This window comes from Engystomops pustulosus, chromosome 1 (genome assembly GCF_040894005.1).
Source record: "Engystomops pustulosus chromosome 1, aEngPut4.maternal, whole genome shotgun sequence".
NCBI lineage: Eukaryota > Metazoa > Chordata > Amphibia > Anura > Leptodactylidae > Engystomops > Engystomops pustulosus.
Window position 1 is genome coordinate 35139452 of NC_092411.1, and position 22679 is coordinate 35162130.

Sequence of the window (22679 nt, forward strand, 5' to 3'; positions counted from 1 at the left end):
TGCCCCCCAGCAGCTCCTCCTCTTATAGTGCCCCATAGCAGCTCCTCCTCTTATAGTGTCCCCCAGCAGCTCCTCCTCTTATAGTGACCCCCAGCAGTTCCTCCTCTTATGTCCTGGCACATGCCTGGTGGGACAGAGCCTGAAAATTGGGATATCCCGCTGGAACTAGAAAGGTTGGTAGGTATGAGATTTGAGTATTATGCATCCAACTCACATCAAACTTGCAGCATGTGCTGACTGGAACATCCGGCCCCTACTCATGTATAAGGGGCCTTAGTCTACTTTTTAAAAAAAATATAATTATGTTGGTGATTTAGGATGCATGACTTCTGCCTGTGTATGTCCCAGAATAAAAATAGTCAGGTACTAGATAATAAAAGGGTTTCCGACATGTAATAACTGTGATAATATGTGATACATATATAACTGTGATGAGAATTATACCATACCTGTCCTGGTTAGTGTCACAGGAATCTCCCACCAGGTCATTATCAATGTCTGACTGTGAAGACAAGAGGAGAAATATGAAAACCAATACCCTGCCACAGTCACAAAGATAGAATGATACAGGTAATATATGACCAGTCTGTTGGCTCAGGGGTCAACACTGTTGCACTGCGATACTGGGACATAAATCAGCATATAGTTTGTATGATCTCTAAGAGTTTGAGTTTCCTACAAAAGAGACTGATATGAAAGATGATCATTTCAGAACTTTGCAATGTAAGCAGTGACATAAAAATGAGATAAGAATATTCCCTGTTGGGTTATTTTTCAAGATAGTTTTCTATTGCCCTTTGAATGACAAAATATGGATCCTAAAAGATTAAAGGAAATCATATTCATGTGAACAGAAAACTGATAGTGAATGTATATTAGGTGGAATGAGGTCCTTATAACCATTCGGCATCAAATACTGTGGTACAAAATCAGTGGACACCAGGCTAACTAAATAGGTGCAGGAGACTAATTTCCTAACTAAATCTAGTGAATAAAGGCTAAACCCTATATAACAAGGGTTCTTATATTTACTGGTATTATCAATGTATGCAGAGCCTGTTAGGGACCATGATACGCTCTTGGCTTTATTGGGTCAAAAACATTCTTTATGTAGTTATATTACCCACGTTCTTCCGCCCAATCATTACTAACCTGATTTGGATTAATAATATCAGGGCAGCTGTCACAGGCATCACCAACACCATCTCCATCCTTGTCCTTCTGGTCTATGTTAGGGACACGCTGACAGTTGTCTAGGAAGTTTTTGATACCTTTTATCAAAATGCATAGGGTTACTTACTTTATACCCATGTAGCGGTGTATGTTCTGTTATATTACAATTATACTGTATTATACTGTAAAACAAGTTCCAGTTCTAGACATCATCTACTTACCATCTCCATCCATATCATCATCACAGGCGTCCCCTTCCCCGTCATTGTCTGTGTCTCGCTGGTCATTATTCAGTTTGAATCTGCAATTGTCACAAGCGTCTCCAAATATGTCCTGATCGCTATTTTTCTGGTTAATATTGGCCACCAGTACGCAGTTATCCTAAAAGATTTTGAAACATATTAAAATTAGCAATGTGGTTTTACTTTCCATGAATATTTGCCGAATAGTCAGCGATTATTGTAGCACAAATACAACTGGCAACGGTTCCAAGAGCCTGCAATATACTGCTCCCTTTTTGTCCAATAGGACCGCTACGGGTACCCTATGGTCTCCTTGTTCTAACCATGACTGTGGTGGGTTAGCTTGGAGTGGTATATGTTGGCCTTGACCTGGGACACTAAACCTCCCACAGGCAGGGCCGGCGCTATGGGTAGGCAAATGTGGCAATTGCCCAGGGCCCCCTGAAAGGGGAGAATCTCTTCTTTCAAATGAATCTTGAATTTTGTTTCTAGGTGCTATGGATCCAGAGATATTCAGGTTTAAAGTGAGAATATCAGGTGCCATTTTTATATATAAAAATCACTCCCAACGGCAGTTTAACAGTTAATATCTCCGTTTTCCTAAAACTTAGAAACACATATTTAGATTCATATAAAAGAGGAGACTCTCTTCTTTCATATGAAAAAAGAAGTGAGATTCTATGTGTCACAGACCCAGAGATACAGCCCCCTGAATGTACCCCCGCCATCCAGATTCTTAGCCATCAGGCTGCAGGGAGAATTTGCTGCACCACACAGATAATGGAAATATTCACTTTATTTTGAGAAGGAATAATATCAACTAATATTCATGTTTTTAACCCTTCTCTATGCAGAACTATCTAAGAACACACTTTGGGCCAAATGTCTCAATCGTTTTTTTCTGTTGTTTTTGCGCCTTTTCATTCAGGCGCACCGTTTTTGCGCCATTTTTGCGACTAAACGTCAAACTAGCTGTGCAGCTAAAATAACCAGCTTTCCCTCATTTATCCTAGCAATCCAGTGCCTAATGATATTCATCACTTGTGACTTTTCATTTAGGTGCAAAAACGGGCGCAAAAACACTCCAACCCGAAGGTGGCGTTAACTGAGAAGTAAGCACTGAGCCCCTTTGCAAAACAGCTAATTTCTAGCAGCAAAGCTCAGCCAGACACTGCAGACACTAGAACAGATCATACAGACATGAGATACTCTGCAGACACTAGAACATTTAATACAGACAGGAGTTGCAGACTCTATTTACAGTTCATCACCTTCTATTTACAAAACATTCTGCAGACTCCTGAGCTCACAGCAAGAGCAAGAGAAGTTTGCAGAATGTTGCAGATATCACAGACAAGTGTCCCCCGTGTAATTCTGCACAGTATCACCAGTGTGTCTGAGGGGGTTAATGTGCAGAATTACAGGGGTGCAGCAGAAGATCAGCACTGGGTGATCCCCTCCAGGAGAAGCCCCTGCTGAGGAGGTCACTGGGTGCTGGGTGTCACACACCTGGGTGCTGCTGTGAGTGTTATCTTCATTCTGGGCTGTGGGAGAAGCAGAGAGGAGCTTGTAGCAGGATCACATGTAAGTGCCCGAATCTAACATTGCGCCTAAACTGCACCAAAATTGCGCCTAAACTGTGTTAAAGTAAAATGATTAATAAGAGGCAGAAAATATACTTATCACAGATGGTTGTAGCTTGTGTGCCAGAATTTAGGCGCAACTACTACACTTAGGCGCACAAAAGTGATAAATGTGGCCCTTTCTCTCTTATTCCCTTTTATTTTGTGATTGTCTTTTAGTGTTGGGAAAATTGACTGATACGATGAACATTCGATCCTCTTCGCCTAATGTGACTACACCGCGACCAGAACATGTCCATAAAGTTATATGTAACACCAAAAACACACACATGTTCTGGAATAAAGTTTTTATTTCACACCATCCTCCATTATTTACACCCATGTTCTGAGGTTCTCACTCTCATTCTTATGAAGCGCGGAGGGTTCTGTTATTGTGCGGCTAATACAATGGCGCACATCTAAACGTGACTTTTATTATCTCATTAGAGAGGTTTATGGATATATAGTTATTTATTTGGGTTACCATTGTCTAAGGAACAGACAATGATACATCTGTGTGAATTTTCTGCAGTTCCATTTGCTGCATATTTTGGTGAATATACACATGGGGGTATGTATGGTCTCCTCACATCTTACTGTTTTAGGAAAGTATATTTTCTTTATATAAGTATCTGGATTTGTACATATTTTAGAGGAAATTTTAAATGTTAATTGCTAAATGCATCGCCTGGTTGTCTGCTTTCAAAATTCTATAGGTTTTATGGCGCCTTTACTTTTTATTCTGTTTTATTGATATATTTTGCAGGTTGTGACTGTCTAGCTGAAAAGCAGATATCTAGTTATTAGAGTTTTAGTGATATTATGTGAACATATCAATAGGGCACATTTGTGAACTCTACACATGTCCATGTATTACATTTAGGAGATGTGAAGGTAAATGTTTTCTGTTTGGAGAACATTTTTTGCCATCAAAGTCAAATTTTAAGTATTTTTTATAAAATGTTTCAGTTTGAATCAAAATTGCATGCAGGCGCCTCTGTCTATAAACTGTTTGATGCAATTTTGAAAATCGGGCAAGTGTCTGCTTTCAGAAAATATTGGTCCCTGTCCCCAATAGGTCTCACAGTGTAATCAACCTACCAGTAATTTTTTGGAGTGTGGGAGGAAACCAGAGGACCCGGAGGAAACCCACGCAGACACAGAGAGAACATACAAAATCTTTGCAGATGTTGACCAGCGCTGTAAGGCTGTAGTGCTAATCACGGAGCCACCATGCTGCCCATAAATCTCCCTATCATCTATCTCCTATAAAATTCTCCTATATTACAGTTTGTTTTACCATACTATAGGGAGCCTCTTACTGACTGTGACTGGTCATAAAATAGTTTTATTTTGGGGCCCCACTTTTTGTTTTGCCCAGGGCCCCACTTTGTCTAGAACCGGCCCTGCCCACAGGTCATTATGGCTGGTGGTTTAGTGTCCCAAATCTCACAGAGTTCCTTCCGTAGGCACATTAAAAAACAAACATCTTGGTCCGAAGCACTTGGTATTAACCAGAATCAGACATCGGCACCAAGATCTTCAGATGCGAGTCCATTGTGCCCCATCGGACTCAAATGTAGGTGAGTATAAAATGTTTGTCTTTTTTTACATTGTACCCATGGAAAGATCTCATGAGGCCCTTTAGTTGCTTTAGGGTCCCAAGTCGACCTGACAGGTCCTCTTTTACCTCCTAACGCTCCATGACGTATATACATTGGGTATGGAAAGTATTCAGACCCCTTTAAATTTTCCACTCTTTCTTTGATTGCAGCCACATGGTAAGATCAAAAAAGTTATTTTTTGGGCTTAGTAATGTACACTCTGCACCCCATCTTGGCAGAAAAAACGAAAATGTAGATATTTTTGATAATTCATTAATAAGAATACCTGGAATATCACATTGTAGCAAGGCACAGATCTGGACAAGGTTACAAAAGAAATTCTGCGGCACTCAAGGTTCCTAAGAGAACAGTGGCCTCCATCATCTCTAAATGGAAGAAGTATAGGATGACCACAGCTCTTCCAGAGGGGGTTTATGGCTGAGTGGAAGCCTCTCCTCAGTGCAAGACATATGAAAGCTGCATACAGTTTGCAAAAAACATATGAAGGACTCCCAGACTATGAGAAATAAGATTCTCTGGTCTGATGAGACAAAGATTGAACTTTTTGGTGTTAATTCTAAGAGGTATGTGTGTAGAAAACCAGGCCCAGCTCTTCACCTGCCAAATACAATCCCAGCAGTGACACATGGTGGTGTCAGCATCATGCAATGGGGGCAGGGACAGGACCAATGGCTGTAATTGAAGGAAAGATGAATGCGGTTAAGTACAGAGATATCCTGGATGAAAACCTCTTACAGAGTGCTCTGGACCTCAGACTGGGCCGATGGTTCACCTTCCAACAAGACAATGACCCTAATCACACAGCTAAAATAACATAGGAGTGACTGGCCCGACCAGAACCCGGACCTAAACCCAAATTAGCATCCCTGGAGAGACCTGAGAATGTCTCTCACCAATGTTTACCATCCAACCTGAGGAACCTGGAGAGGAACTGCAAGGAAGAGGCAGAGGATCTGCAAATCCAGGTGTAAGAAACTTGTTGCATCTTCCCAAGAAGACTCCTGGCTGTACCAGCTCCAAAGCTTCTTCTACTCAACACTGAGCAAAGGGGCTGGATACTTATCACCGGGGGCTGGATACTTATCACCGGGGGCTGAATACTTATCACCAGGGGCTGAATACTTATCACCGGGGGCTGAATACTTATCACCAGGGGCTGAATACTTATCACCGGGGGCTGAATACTTATCACCAGGGGCTGAATACTTATCACCAGGGGCTGAATACTTATCACCGGGGGCTGAATACTTATCACCGGGGGATGAATACTTATCACCGGGGGCTGAATACTTATCACTGGGGGCTGAATACTTATCACCGTGGGCTGAATACTTATCACCGGGGGCTGAATACTTATCACTGGGGGCTGAATACTTATCACTGGGGCCTGAATACTTATCACCGGGGGCTGTATACTTATCACCGGGGCCTGAATACTTATCACCGGGGGCTGTATACTTATCACCGGGGGCTGTATACTTATCACCGGGGGCTGTATACTTATCACTGGGCGCTGAATACTTATCACCGGGGGCTGAATACTTATCACCAGGGGCTGAATACTTATCACCGGGGGCTGAATAGTTATCACCAGGGGCTGAATACTTATCACCGGGGGCTGAATACTCATCACCAGGGCCTGAATACTCATCACCAGGGCCTGAATACTCATCACCAGGGGTCGAATACTTATCACCAGGGGCCGAATACTTATCACCGGGGGCTGCATACTTATCACCAGGAGATGAATACTTATCACCAGGGGATGAATACTTATCACCAGGAGATGAATACTTATCACCGGGGGCTGAATAGTTATCACCAGGGGCTGAATACTTATCACCAGGGGCTGAATACTTATCACCAGGGGCTGAATACTTATCACCAGGGGATGAATACTTATCACCGGGGCTGAATACTTATCACCGGGGGCTGAATAGTTATCACCAGGGGCTGAATACTTATCACCAGGGGATGAATACTTATCACCAGGGGCTGAATACTTATCACCAGGCGGATGAATACTTATCACCGGGGGATGAATACTTATCACCAGGGGCTGAATACTTATCACCGGGGCTGAATACTTATCACCGGGGGCTGAATACTTATCACCGGGGGCTGAATACTTATCACCGGGGGCTGAATACTTATCACCGGGGGCTGAATACTTATCACCGGGGGCTGAATACTTATCACCGGGGGCTGAATACTTATCACCGGGGGCTGAATACTTATCACTGGGGGCTGAATACTTATCACCGGGGCCTGAATACTTATCACCGGGGGCTGTATACTTATCACCGGGGCTGTATACTTATCACCGGGGGCTGTATACTTATCACTGGGCGCTGAATACTTATCACCGGGGGCTGAATACTTATCACCAGGGGCTGAATACTTATCACCAGGGGCTGAATACTTATCACCGGGGGCTGAATACTCATCACCAGGGCCTGAATACTCATCACCAGGGCCTGAATACTCATCACCAGGGGCCGAATACTTATCACCAGGGGCCGAATACTTATCACCGGGGGCTGCATACTTATCACCAGGGGATGAATACTTATCACCAGGAGATGAATACTTATCACCAGGGGATGAATACTTATCACCAGGAGATGAATACTTATCACCGGGGCTGAATACTTATCACCGGGGGCTGAATAGTTATCACCAGGGGCTGAATACTTATCACCAGGGGATGAATACTTATCACCGGGGCTGAATACTTATCACCGGGGGCTGAATAGTTATCACCAGGGGCTGAATACTTATCACCAGGGGATGAATACTTATCACCAGGGGCTGAATACTTATCACCAGGCGGATGAATACTTATCACCGGGGGATGAATACTTATCACCAGGGGATGAATACTTATCACCAGGGGATGAATACTTATCACCAGGGGATGAATACTTATCACCGGGGGCTGAATACTTATCACCGGGGGCTGAATACTTATCACCAGGGGCTGAATACTTATTCCCGGGGGGTGAATACTTATCACCGGGGGCTGAATACTTATCACCGGGGGCTGAATACTTATCACCGGAGGCTGAATACTTATCACCGGGGCTGAATACTTATCACCAGGGGCTGAATACTTATCACCGGGGCTGAATACTTTTCACCAGGGGCTGAATACTTATCACCAGGGGCTGAATACTTATCACCGGGGGCTGAATACTCATCACCAGGGCCTGAATACTCATCACCAGGGCCTGAATACTCATCACCAGGGGCCGAATACTTATCACCAGGGGCCGAATACTTATCACCGGGGGCTGCATACTTATCACCAGGGGATGAATACTTATCACCAGGAGATGAATACTTATCACCAGGGGATGAATACTTATCACCAGGAGATGAATACTTATCACCGGGGCTGAATACTTATCACCGGGGGCTGAATAGTTATCACCAGGGGCTGAATACTTATCACCAGGGGATGAATACTTATCACCGGGGCTGAATACTTATCACCGGGGGCTGAATAGTTATCACCAGGGGCTGAATACTTATCACCAGGGGATGAATACTTATCACCAGGGGCTGAATACTTATCACCAGGCGGATGAATACTTATCACCGGGGGATGAATACTTATCACCAGGGGATGAATACTTATCACCAGGGGATGAATACTTATCACCAGGGGATGAATACTTATCACCGGGGGCTGAATACTTATCACCGGGGGCTGAATACTTATCACCAGGGGCTGAATACTTATTCCCGGGGGGTGAATACTTATCACCGGGGGCTGAATACTTATCACCGGGGGCTGAATACTTATCACCGGAGGCTGAATACTTATCACCGGGGCTGAATACTTATCACCAGGGGCTGAATACTTATCACCGGGGCTGAATACTTATCACCAGGGGCTGAATACTTATCACCAGGGGCTGAATACTTATCACCGGGGGCTGAATACTCATCACCAGGGCCTGAATACTCATCACCAGGGCCTGAATACTCATCACCAGGGGCCGAATACTTATCACCAGGGGCCGAATACTTATCACCGGGGGCTGCATACTTATCACCAGGGGATGAATACTTATCACCAGGAGATGAATACTTATCACCAGGGGATGAATACTTATCACCGGGGGCTGAATACTTATCACCGGGGGCTGAATACTTATCACCGGGGGCTGAATACTTATCACCGGGGGCTGAATACTTATCACCAGGGGCTGAATACTTATCACCGGGGGCTGAATACTTATCACTGGGGGCTGAATACTTATCACCGGGGCCTGAATACTTATCACCGGGGGCTGTATACTTATCACCGGGGGCTGTATACTTATCACCGGGGGCTGTATACTTATCACCGGGCGCTGAATACTTATCACCGGGGGCTGAATACTTATCACCAGGGGCTGAATACTTATCACCGGGGGCTGAATAGTTATCACCAGGGGCTGAATACTTATCACCGGGGGCTGAAAACTTATCACCGGGGGCTGAATACTCATCACCAGGGCCTGAATACTCATCACCAGGGCCTGAATACTCATCACCAGGGGCCGAATACTTATCACCAGGGGCCGAATACTTATCACCGGGGGCTGCATACTTATCACCAGGGGATGAATACTTATCACCAGGGGATGAATACTTATCACCAGGAGATGAATACTTATCACCGGGGGCTGAATACTTATCACCAGGGGCTGAATACTTATCACCAGGAGATGAATACTTATCACCAGGGGATGAATACTTATCACCAGGAGATGAATACTTATCACCGGGGGCTGAATACTTATCACCGGGGGCTGAATACTTATCACCAGGGGCTGAATACTTATCACCGGGGCTGAATACTTATCACCGGGGGCTGAATAGTTATCACCAGGGCCTGAATACTCATCACCAGGGGCCGAATACTTATCACCGGGGGCTGAATACTTATCACCAGGGGCTGAATACTTATCACCAGGGGATGAATACTTATCACCAGGGGCTGAATACTTATCACCGGGGGCTGAATACTTATCACCAGGGGATGAATACTTATCACCAGGGGATGAATACTTATCACCGGGGGCTGAATACTTATCACCAGGGGCTGAGTACTTATCACCGGGGGCTGAATACTTATCACCTGGGGCTGAATACTTATCACCGGGGGCTGAGTACTTATCACCAGGTGGATGAATACTTATCACCAGGGGATGAATACTTATCACCAGGGGATGAATACTTATCACCGGGGGCTGAATACTTATCACCGGGGGATGAATACTTATCACCAGGGGCTGAATACTTATCACCGGAGGCTGCATACTTATCACCAGGGGATGAATACTTATCACCAGGGGATGAATACTTATCACCAGGGGATGAATACTTATCACCGGGGGCTGAATACTTATCACCGGGGGATGAATACTTATCACCAGGGGATGAATACTTATCACCAGGGGATGAATACTTATCACCAGGCGGATGAATACTTATCACCGGGGGATGAATACTTATCACCGGGGGATGAATACTTATCACCAGGGGATGAATACTTATCACCAGGGGATGAATACTTATCACCGGGGGCTGAATACTTATCACCGGGGGCTGAATACTTATCACCAGGGGCTGAATACTTATCCCCGGGGGGTGAATACTTATCACCGGGGGCTGAATACTTATCACCGGGGGCTGAATACTTATCACCGGGGCTGAATACTTATCACCGGGGGGTGAATACTTATCACCGGGGGCTGAATACTTATCACCAGGGGCTGAATACTTATCCCCGGGGGGTGAATACTTATCACCGGGGGCTGAATACTTATCACCGGGGGCTGAATACTTATCACCGGGGCTGAATACTTATCACCGGGGGGTGAATACTTATCACCGGGGGCTGAATACTTATCACCAGGGGCTGAATACTTATCACCAGGGGCTGAATATTTATCACCAGGTGATATTTCAGTTTTTTTTGTTTAATAAATTAGCAAAAATATCTACATTTGTTTTTTCTGTCAAAATGGAGGCAGAGTGCACATTAATGAGCAAAAAAACAGCTTTTTTTTCTTACCAATTGGCTGCAATGAGACAAAGAGTGAAAAATGTAAAGGAGTCTGAATACTTTCCATCCCCACTGTATACACCACCAAGCATTCCAAAGTCAAATTTATTAAAACACAGTAAAACCTGTATACATTTAGTATCCCCGTAATTGTACCGAACCAAAGAATATAGTAGAGATGTTATTTGGAGCACACAGTGAAAGCTGTAAAAACTGAGCCCACAAGAAAATGGTGTAAATCACTGATTTCACCGCATTTGGAATTGTTTTCCCGATTCCCAGTACAAGGCATGGAATAATAGATACTATCACTAAGAAGTACAATTTGTTATGCAGAAATAAGCCCTCATATAGCTCTGTACACAGAAAAATAAATTAGTAATATTTAGTTTAGTTGAAGGTGGGGAGCGAAAAATAAACGAAAAAAGGCTGTGTCCTTAAGGGGTAAAAGTAATCCTATGTTACCTTATGGGAAATAAGATGGTTCTTACTATATGGCCTAGTAGTTACCTGCTCGTTCAGAATACCATCTCCATCTGCATCGTCGTCACAGGCATTTCCTAAACCATCCTTGTCAGTGTCTTCCTGACCAGAGTTGGGGACATATATACAATTGTCCTGAGTGAGAGAAGACAGAACAATAATTTACTCCAGGGATTATCAGTTCTATGCAGGATTCTCACCTACTATTATTATTTCCTTCTGATTGTAAGTAGAAATTGTTAACCTTCTTGCACTTTGGATCTCTGCAGAGAAGAGCTTCATCAGGGTAACCATCAATGTCAGTGTCTTTACCACAGATATATCCGTCGCCAGCCCAGCCGACTGCACACTGGAATAACGGGAAAGAGAAGAGGAGACCATCAGAAACCATTAGAAGAACACATGATCTATACGATGTCTGAACATTCGCAGGCTAAAACGAGTGTGCAGGTGCAGCATTGCACCGTAACAACCCGCTCAGCCCTCAGCTGCCTCATGTTAGCGCCACTCCAGGAAAAAATCACCACAATTACACCCAGTTCACAAGCAATTGCAATTGTTTCAGAAAACGTCCATGCCCTGATAAATCTTCTTCAATATGTTGCTGGGAATGTTCCTGGTGATATGCTGGGTCACCATGAGGAGAATACCATTGGGGTGTATATATATATATATATATATATATATATATATATATATATACAGGTAGTCCCCGGGTTACATACAAGATAGGGTCTGTAGGTTTGTTCTTAAGTTGAATTTGTACGTAAGTCGGAACTGCATATTTTATCATTGTAATCCAAGCCAGAACTTTTTTGGTCTCTGTGACAATTGGATTTTAAAAATGTTGGATTGTGATAAGAACCAGGATTAACAATAAATCTTCATTACAGACTCCTGTGATAACTGTTACAGCTGATTATTGTAGCCTAGGACTAAAGTACAGTAAATTACCAATATCCAGAGGTCCGTTTGTAACTATGGGTCGTATGTAAGTCGAGTGTTCTTAAGTAGGGGACCGCCTGTATATACAAACCCACACACAAATACACATATATACACATGCTTGAGAAAGGTAGGTGCCACCACCGAAACGTCGCATTGGAATAAACTTCACCTTTGAACTTTGAATTACCTCGGAGTTCTGCCAATTTTTGGATTTTTTTATATAACAGTCCACGCCATGGAACGGCTGTGCACTCACTACTCATTTGCTATGCTGCTTTGCATTTTCCTTTATTATATATATACACATACACTCCATATACATATACAGCATATATACATCACATATATACATCACATATATACAGCATATATACATCACAGATACACTCACATGTACAGCATATAAACATCATATACACACACATATACAGCATACATACATCACATATATGTATATAATGGTGCACATGCTCCATTCTTTAATGTGTCAGGTTGGATTACAGGGCCCCCTGTTCTGTAAATAGTTACATAAATAGTTTGCCTCTCTTTAGTTAGGTCGTGTTATTTCATGGTGAACCCCACTCCCACCCTATGAGTCACCTGGCCTTTTTTTTTGTCTCATGTGGGTCACCATCAAGCTCCCTAGATACTCCACATGGGGCAAAAATTACAGTGTAGAAGATGAACACTCAGCCTCGTGAAGATGGATGTTAACACTGGCCACAGATCATAAAATCATCCCCAGCTCTACATATGATGTTGTGCTGAGGCTTTATGGAAATGACAGCAAACAGGAGGCAGCACTGTAGAAAAATCTGTGTTTCTCACACTTTGCACTTCTATTACATGCACTACATACAGGTAGAGGGGGGGGGGCAGAGATTAAAGGGTGGAGTGCTTTTTTAAAATTATTTTCTTTTAATTATTTTAGAAAATTATTTTATAATGCAGTCTAATTATTTTATTATTTGTTTAAGTAATTGGATGCTGATGCTTTTTGGTTGTAGCATTTTGTTTGTACGTGTATCTTTCATGTACAGTTACAGTTCTTACCACTAGATGGCAGAAGAGTTTTAAGAACTTAATTATTAAATATTTGCTAATAATTTTTAAAATTAAGCATAACAGCACATATTTAGGATTTCAATATAATGTGAGCGATGTCTGTTCTCTTTAGTTCATTTTTTTAAAATTCCTTGTAATATTGCATGTTCTTGCTTTTTGTAGGCTGTGCGGTACTTTGCTGCTACATCATAAAAGTTATTATAAATGGAAAGTCAAAAATAAGTGAATATCTACAGTTCTATAAAGAAATTAGCAGTAATGTGTTGTCTCAGACACTTTCCTTATAATGTTTAAGTGATATCACATGACAATGACATTGGGGCACATTTACGAAGGCCTTTGCGCTGCACTTTTGTCGGACTTTGTGGGGGTCATTTACTAAGGGCCCGATTCGCGCTTTCCTGACGTGTTACCCAAATATTTCTGATTAGCGCCGATTTCCCCTGAATTGCCCCGGGATTTTGGCGCACGGGATCGGATTGTGGCGCATCGGCGCTGGCATGCACGTGACGGAAATCGGGGGGCGTGGTCGAACGAAAACACGACGGATTTTAAAAAAAAACACCGCATTTAAAAAAAAAATGTGTTGCGGAGCTTGCATTTACCTTCACTCAGCCCGGTTCGGTGTACTCCAGTGCGTTCCGATGCTCTTCAGCGCAGCAGCAGCATCTGGTGGACGACGGAGGAACTACCTTAATGAATCCCGGCCGGACCCGAATCCACCGCAGAGAAAGCGCCGATGGATCGCGAATGGACCGGGTAAGTAAATCTGCCCCTGTGTGTTCTTCTAGGCTAAAACGGCTTGCTCAGGTATTTAAGAAGTGTCTGCCCCAACCCAGGAACTTGAAGACCCAAGTAGAGCTCTCTCCAGTTTTTTCTCATATAATACTCACAATGCAGGTTATATCTCCATGCTTCTCCTCAATACACTGTGCATTGGCATGACAAGGGTACTGCCCTCTGTTCCAGCAGGTCTTCTTTTCTGGTTTGCAGCCTTTGATTTGATCACCAACAAATCCATCTTTACAAGGTCCACAGCGGAAGGAACCCTGGACAAGAAGATATTAGGTTTACAGAGTGCAGAAATGCTCAAAGACATAACATGCACATTCAGTGTGAATTAGGTCCAATATCTGGTAATGAAGTGAATGTCCTGCTGAACTTAAGGCTCCGTTGATGGGGGGAGCAGTCTTAAACCTAAGCTTTGGGCCTACAGTGAACTTGACCCATCTGCCTACACTTACATTTTTGCATACGGATTGGAACATGGCATCCGACAGTGTCCCAGAGACTTCATACATTAGGTACCATCAGACCTCATGCCCTGTCTACATGACCCTTACACCTAAACCTTGTGTGCAAATACATCTGTGTGACACAACATTAGCGATTCCATGTGACCACCCATTTACATTACACAGTGATTAGCTTTTTCATCCATGATATCTATAGGCTCAGATATCCATCACAATGAAGAGACTACGGTACTTACCATAGTATTAGTGCAAAATGAATTAGCAACGCATCCGCCATTATTGCCATTCTCACATTCATTGATATCAAGGCAGATCTTTGTAAAAACAAGAGAAAAAAAATCACATATTAATATGAATTTAATAAAATGAGTTATTTAATAACACAATACCATTGAATTATAGAAGGAAAAGGGAACTTTCAGGTTCCAGAGAATGTGGAGACACTTTGGTGCAGGAAAAACATTGGAGAAGAACACACTGGAGAACATTTATAAAAATGTATATATTTGTTGTAGGGGGTCTAGTTTAACATAGTTTTCTATAACTAAACCCAAACACAGGCAAAAGGAGGGTTTGTATACAGGGCTATTCTAGAGTATGGACTATTGTCTACAACTAACACAAGCCTAAATTATTGGTGCTCATCAGTCTCCAAGGTTTCATACTTTAATTCCACCAACTATTACCTATAGATAACAGAGCCTCACTTTCTATACAGGAAGCTACTGTCCGGTAATTCAATCATACGCTCGCCCTGTGTGACGTCTGCTCAAGTTCTCAATGTTTCAACCCATAAATGGGATTCATTTCCATGCACATATTATCAAATGTCTCGCCCCATCAATATAGAACATCTATTATGTGTATTTTTCCTAGGGCCAGTAAGATATTTTTTCAGTACTGGAAGTTATTGCAACATTGCAAAAAGGAAAATGTTCCTATAGAGTAGACTGACAGACCATGATACTGAGACCCCTGCACTGAGTGAGGTGTCCTTAGCCTATAATAATTTGGAACATTTCTGAGAAATGGCAAAGCAATACTGTTACCATAACAAGCAGAAAAATTATGTGCAAAACTAAGCTCTAAGGGAACAGAAACCTCAGTTGCTCACTTTTTATACGGCATTGTAGAACCTGTTGGGCCGACATATACAGGGGCATAACTAGGAAAAGCGGGGCCCCATAGCAGACTTCTGAATAGGGCCCCCCACCGCCTCAGAAAATATACACATTTATACACTTCTGTGCACACATTTAGGCAGTGATATATACATTTATACACATACACAGATCTGTCGCAGAAGTGGGGGAAGTACACAGCAAGAGATCAGAGAAGAGAGATCCCAAGTCCTGTCCCAAGTCGTTCTGCTGTCCCCCCCTCTCCCCCAACATTTCTTAACTGAGCTGCTGATTCATGCTGTACACTATAGAAGATGTTATGCTGTACAATGCGCAGCATAATATGTATATAATGGTGCACATCCTCCATTCTTTAGTGTGCCTGGTCGGATGCCGAGGCCCACTGACACTGCGGGCCCCATAGCAGCTGCTACTGCTGCAGTTAAGCCCCTGGACATATAGATTTACCTGTTTATTTTGCTTGGCATAAGCAGTGCCAACACCTTGTACCACTGGTCCTGTGTATCCAGGAGGGCAAGCCTCACACCTGAAACCTGGCATAGTGTTTATGCATCGAACTCCAGGGAAACAAGGGTTCAATCGACACTGAAACGTAAGGAAATCATTGAAAGGAAATCAATTTACAAAAGTAGAATTCAATGACATATTGTACTGGAATGACACTGAGGTATGATACTATCATAGTAGTTTCTTATTACATAGAAATTAATTGTAATCATTACATTATATTTGTTGGTTATTAACACAGAAAGTTGATATGTTCAATGTTTGTCCAAGGTTCTGAACAGGGGATCCAATTATCATGAATTTACATAAGAATTTCTGTGTTGATATCTTTTGAACCACAAGAGATACTGAAAATCTGATTTTTGCGACAATTCTGGTCTTCTCTGATAAGCTGCATTACCGCCTTCCCATTGAAAAATCTTATGGATAGGGTAACAAAAAAACGGGTTTATCGCGCTTATGTTGTTTATCTTATGTCGTTTATCTTGCTTTGACACAATCTCGCTCTTGATCCAATATTGCAGCTTTCAAGATGGTGGCCATGTTCTGGACAAGTTCAGGGCTCCTATGCTAATAGTGCATTATTCACCTGAACGTTCTGTATGCCCAAATGCAGCAGCTTACTGTCGATGGGGACGTACAGGTATGTCTATTTGCAGCAAGGAGTTAATGCAGTCACCATTAAGCATTTAATACCTCATCTATATCAGTACATGTGACGCCATTGCCTGTGTAGCCTTCAGGACAAGGTCCGCACTGAAACCCGCTGCCTGTCTCTGTACATTTCACACCCCGGAAACATGATGTAGCATCACATCGAGGCTTTGGAGGTGGAGTAGGTTTTGGTGGTTTTGGAGCTTCCGTTGGATAATGATAGTCTGGGGTTAAGCCTTTAGTGTAAGGAAAAAATATTTGAGAATTACACATTGTCCAAGCAGAATATAATAGTTTAGCACCAATAATTGTACTACAGCTAAGGCCCTGTTCACATCTCTGTTAGGTCTTCAGTTATTTGAATCAGTTTTTATGAATCAAAAACAGGAGAGGTCAAACACACAAAACCGACACAAGTCTTTCCATTATACCTTCCCTATGTGTAGTCAATGGAAAGACCTGCATCTGTTGTGTGTGTTCTACTAAAATAACTAAAGGAAATAACTGAAGACCAAAGAGAGATGTGAACTCGGCCTAACTTCCAGAAATTACATCTTCTGTGTGCCAACGACCTAACAAATTTACATGCAACACAATTGCTACAGAAAATTCGGCAACTGGCGGAACATACGCGACACCAGAACAATCATCATTTGTACTCATCTCTACAAGTGAGTAGTTACATTCTATGACTGACTGGATAATACAAATATACTTACCACACGCCTGGCATTCTGCGACTGTATTCCTTAAAAACATGGTCTCCTTCACCTATAAAATACGAAGAAAACATAAGAAATATATACATAAAAGATCTAAAATAGCTAGTCCATTTTTTTCCCCATGTTTTATGACCTATTCCTGCTATCCCTATAAAGGTGACATGGGTGATAGAAGTTTAATAGGCAGGCAGCATGTTATAGAACAGGAATAGCTGAGCAAAATGCTCTTCAACATTCTGCCTCTTAGTAGATATGGGCGCCAGAATACCAGCAGGGGGGTCGTAAAGGGAACCTGGCATCAGAAATTGGCCTAATAAACCACTACCACTGTGTTGTCAAGCAGCTGAGCAGCTTCTAGATCATGTTTCTTTCATGGTCTGGTGCGGTGGGATCATCCAGGAAATCTACTTTGAAGTCAGATGTAAAATGGTTTTATGAAGTCAAGGAGGCGGAGACTAAAACACTGAAGTCAAGCTTTCCCTGCCTCAGAATTCCCTCTTGACTGTAATTGATGGTCCTACATCCAGGGACATCATTGATCTGATCTCCTGAAGTCTGGCGCATAATGACAATCACATGGGAGGAGGTGTTCAAAGTCAGGGAGAGCTTGACTTCAATGTTAAACTCTCCACCTCCCTGACTTTATACGTCTCACTTCAAAGTTGATTTGCTGGATGATGCCACCAAGCTGGGTCATGAAAGAAACGTGATCTAGAAGCTGTTCAACTACTTGACTGATTGACAACATACTGGTAGTGGTTTATTAGGCCATTTTCTGATGATAGGGTCTCTTTAAGAGTGGTTTTCAAAATGCCAGTCTTAATAATTTCCACTATGTAGGATCTGCTCAGCTACTCCTGCCCTATTAAATGCTGCCTACAGATTACACGACATTTGTATGATGACAGCTTCATACATTTCCATAATATCCTTATCTTAGTAGGCACTGAACATTATTAATTGGACTTACCTGTTGTTTCATTACATCCCTGAGCTCTCCTAGCATCTGATTGAGCTGTGAGATCTGACCCAAAAGCTGTCTGCTAACATCACCTGCACATAAACACATGTGTATGTTATAAGTGATACAGGGACACACAGGTATTGTGGTTACATTGTGACACGCAGGCAAGATTAGCTACCTTACTATGACAACTATATTGAAAGAATAAAGGGGTCGTCCGATTGTTAATAAAATTCTGGAGCCGAGCCAAAGTACACAACAGTATGGGGGCCATTACCTGGCAGCAGAAGCTGTATTTGCTGTAGTATGACGGCCCCCAACAAAGGTCTATGGCCCTGGTCACGGTGCGGTGAGCACACTGTGGCAGATTTATCAAGCTGTCTGAAAGTCAGAATATTTCTAGTTGCCCATGTCAACCAATCACAGCTCAGCTTTCATTTTACCAGTGCTCATGAATATTTTAAAGGGGAGCTGTGATTGGTTGCCATGGGCAACTGGAAATATTCTGACTTTCAGACACTTGATAAATCTACCCCACTGTGTTTCACTGTACCATGACAAAGCCGTGTCGCCCTGCAGCAGAATATAGGACATGTCTTATATTTTGCTGTTTTTAACGGTGCAGCCACTCAGCTTTCCATGGAGGCACGAGGGGTGAGAAGCACTCACCCCTCCTCCTTATTGCATTTGGCCATATGCTATGCCTAAGATACTGTTGTGCATGTGAGGTGTAAGTTATAATATTACATTTTCCCTTAAAGGACATCTGCCACCAGGAGGAAGGATTGTAAACCAAGTACACTGAAATATTGGTGTGTGCCCCTCTGGCAGTAAATGTTCTTCTTTTATATTCTTATTCCCTGTTTTTTTTTTTTAATTCTGCAAACGAGCCTAAGGAGCTCAAGGTGCCTGGAGCCCCTAAGGCTCATTTGCATAATTTTAAAACCATTTGTTTCATAAAAAACAGGGCATAAGAAGATAAAAGAAGAACATACCCTGCCAGAGGGGGCAGGATGTCAGTGTGCTTGGTGTACTATCCTTCATCCTGGTGGTAGATGTCCTTTAAACAATTATCCTGCATGAAGAGTTTATCTCCAAATTGTACCCACCTGCATACTGTCCAGGCTCACTTTGCTGCATGAAGCAATCCTGTATTGATGCTACTTGGGTAAGGGAACCACCCATTACCAATTTCAGTTCATCCATAGAATCCTGAAACAACAGACACATTATCATTCCATTATTTTACTACTATATATTTTCCACACACTGTAACTAATATGTAGGAAGATCTGTCCAGTCTCTGTAATAGGTAAATATGGTTTTAATCAAATAGTTGTGTGTTTACATTAAACCTCTTTCTGGCCATAGTAAATGGACCCCCCATCCCTAAAACGATTTAGATTCTGCAGGAGAACAATTATTGCTGTGCATTCTACTATTGGGATTCAGTGCAATGGAAAGGTTGTACTGCGTCCCTATGACCCAGGCAAAACACAGAAGAAGCCTCGGCAGGACCATTTTCTGGAGTGGTTGAAATACCTTTGAAAAGTTCAGTGTAGCTGAGTTTGGAGGTGAATATATGTGTTATGTTATCATGTTATTTAGTTCATGTTATGTATTATGTGAGAATAATGTTACAAAATAATACAAAAAAAAAATACAAAATAATACAAAATATATTTTTACTAAGTATAAGCTAACATGTAAAACTTTAGTGGTATACAAACAGAGGTAGGTAAGTAAGAAAATAAAGTGTTCACTTACCTGTGCTTTCTTGTGTAGTGTCTTCAGTAGAACAGACCCTGTGTTTAGCGTGACTCCAGACAGCGGCCGGGGAAGATCCTTGACAGCATCTACTTGGTCACAGTCCAGGTAGAGCTCAGCAGTGCTGGTCCCTCGATGTAGACCACTCAGATGTAGCAGGACTGAGTGCTGCTTCCCGTCAGCTAGTTCTATATTGTTGAAGATGACAGAGTTCATTTTGCCATCACTCTTGAGGTATCGGAGGGAGGCTGAGTCCAAAAAGTTACGGAACCAATGTGAAAAGAGAATGGAAAAGACAAGTTATACAATGTTGTGCATCTGAAATGTCTAGTTACAGCTCGGCTTTCATATTACCAGTGCTCATGGATATTTTAAAGGGGAGCAGTGATTGGTTGCCATGTAACTTTTCTAAAGTAGACAAGGCTGTGAGTGGTTGGAAGGCTCAGAATTTTCCAGAACTGTCTACACAGAATTGGGGACTTTCATTATTGACTTTCCGATGGAAAACTGACTTCACTTGCTGTGCCTGTTGCACCATATTTATGAAGTGTCGGTGACACAAAATTGGTTCTTTTCCGACACTTACAAAATTTTTTTTTGGGTGCACAATTTGGGTCCAGCAAGGGAATCCTAAGGTCCTCAGTGAAAATTATAGAATGATTTGTGCGCCAGAAACACACACCCTCTACCACAACTGATAAATGCCCCACAGTAAGCCTTGCTGGCCCTGACCGGCATGGACAAAGCCTTTTCCTGTGGACCAAGCCACCGTGACATATGCTAGCACTAGGCCTAAAGTACAGCCAGCCACTCTGGTCCCTGGGAATTCAGCTGCCCCCACTGCAGTCAGGCCCCGTTGGGGTAAAATTGCACATGTAGTATGACTTCAAGACCCCTGTGACCTAATCTTCATACTTTGTTGGCATCAAGTGTGATAAATATGCTTCTAGCCAAATCTGTAGTTGGTGAGAGATATCATATTTCTCTCCATCGCCATCTTGTTCTTGTCCTCGATTCCTGTCTTTCTCTGTAGCTCCTGCCTGCAGGTCATGACTAGTGGGGAGTCTTCACAGTACATTTAGTGATAAGATCCTGTTCCCTTGAGTCTAGTGTTTTTCTAGAACAAACGACACGTAGGGTTCATCAACCTTATTTTGGGAAAACGACTTAAGGGGAGTTTCTGGGAGTTGCTCAAAGTATATTCAAGCTAACCTAGAGCACTTTAGTATTTCATCACCTTTTCACCCCCTACGCAGAGCATTTATGTTTTCTACATACAAGGCTGAGCACCCTGAATAAAGTGTGATTGAGTGTAGCTTATAACCTGTATGTGTCTTTCTGTTATACCCCCTCATCCATGGCAGCCATTTTGTTTTCCCTTAAAACAACTAATTTGGAGATCAACTTACAACTGAAGAAAGGTTGTTGGAGCCCTGGATAAAAATCTCTAACAGCTTCCTCTGTATACTACATCCTCTTACTATATGAGTTCAGATAAATGTTTTATGCTATGTGCTTTCTTCACTACTGTCTTTCTATTGTTGCACCAAGTGAACTGAGAGGGGCAGGCTGCCAATATCACCAGAACCAGTGGCATCGACTTCAGAATTACCAAGTATCATACAGACCACCCACCTTTATGGCAGACCCTGCAATTTCAATAACATAACGTTCACATCAGTCAACTAGTTTCATGTAATGGATACTAATGTACTGGTACTATGTGGGTGGTACTTTAATTACTGGCGTAAGCATATTAATATCCCATATGGGCATGATTATGCAGAATTTATATAGACTTTTTTCACATTATCCAACAGTCAGGGCATATTCAGGACACTTGGCATTCACAGCCTGGTAGGAAAGAATTGGCAGGAAAGTCTTGGCCCCATAACAATCTGTCATGAAGATCTACATGTGTTCATATCCCATCCTAAAATCTTATACAGGGTTCTTTAGGATGACCCAATAATTTGAGGGATGACCATAAAGTTGTGTTAACATCATGTTCATGGGTGACCCTATATTATATATATGTTTAACATAGGATTTTTTAATTGAAAGGGTTTTCCATATCACATATATGGTGCCAGCATTGGGCATACATGTGCAAGTGCTGGGGCCCAGGTCTGCTGGGAAGGGGGGGCCCACATAAGGTATCCATAGAAGATGAAGGGGGGCTTTATATACAATAACCATGAGGGGGCTATTTGGTATGATAAACTAGGGAATATTTTATGGAACAGGAGACGGTTTTCATTTCTGGATTTTTAATGCAGCCACGTGAGTCCACTGCAAAGGGGCCCACTGAGGCTCTGCCACCCAGGGGTCTACTGAAACCTGCAGCCGACCCTGAACACCAGCATTGTGTAGGGTACTCTATAAGCTTTCCAGACATAAATTTCCTTCTTTCCAGCATTTAAGAGAAAGTCCAATTTCTATCTTTAT

General features: G+C 42.5%; 1 protein-coding gene across 1 annotated transcript in view; it reads right to left on the reverse strand.

Annotated features, from left to right (window-relative positions):
* The window catches only part of THBS4 (thrombospondin 4), a 40294-nt gene that overhangs the window by 9606 nt on the left and 8009 nt on the right, over nucleotides 1-22679 (reverse strand). The window contains exons 3-15 of the mRNA XM_072137600.1: nucleotides 20232-20479; nucleotides 19574-19676; nucleotides 18471-18553; nucleotides 17498-17549; nucleotides 16821-17014; nucleotides 16065-16202; nucleotides 14712-14789; nucleotides 14113-14268; nucleotides 11451-11555; nucleotides 11234-11341; nucleotides 1395-1554; nucleotides 1153-1271; nucleotides 450-502 (exon numbers count right to left, since the gene is read on the reverse strand). Of these exons, the coding sequence (XP_071993701.1) occupies nucleotides 450-502; nucleotides 1153-1271; nucleotides 1395-1554; nucleotides 11234-11341; nucleotides 11451-11555; nucleotides 14113-14268; nucleotides 14712-14789; nucleotides 16065-16202; nucleotides 16821-17014; nucleotides 17498-17549; nucleotides 18471-18553; nucleotides 19574-19676; nucleotides 20232-20479 (1597 nt within the window). The remainder of the gene's footprint in view (nucleotides 1-449; nucleotides 503-1152; nucleotides 1272-1394; nucleotides 1555-11233; nucleotides 11342-11450; nucleotides 11556-14112; nucleotides 14269-14711; nucleotides 14790-16064; nucleotides 16203-16820; nucleotides 17015-17497; nucleotides 17550-18470; nucleotides 18554-19573; nucleotides 19677-20231; nucleotides 20480-22679) is intronic.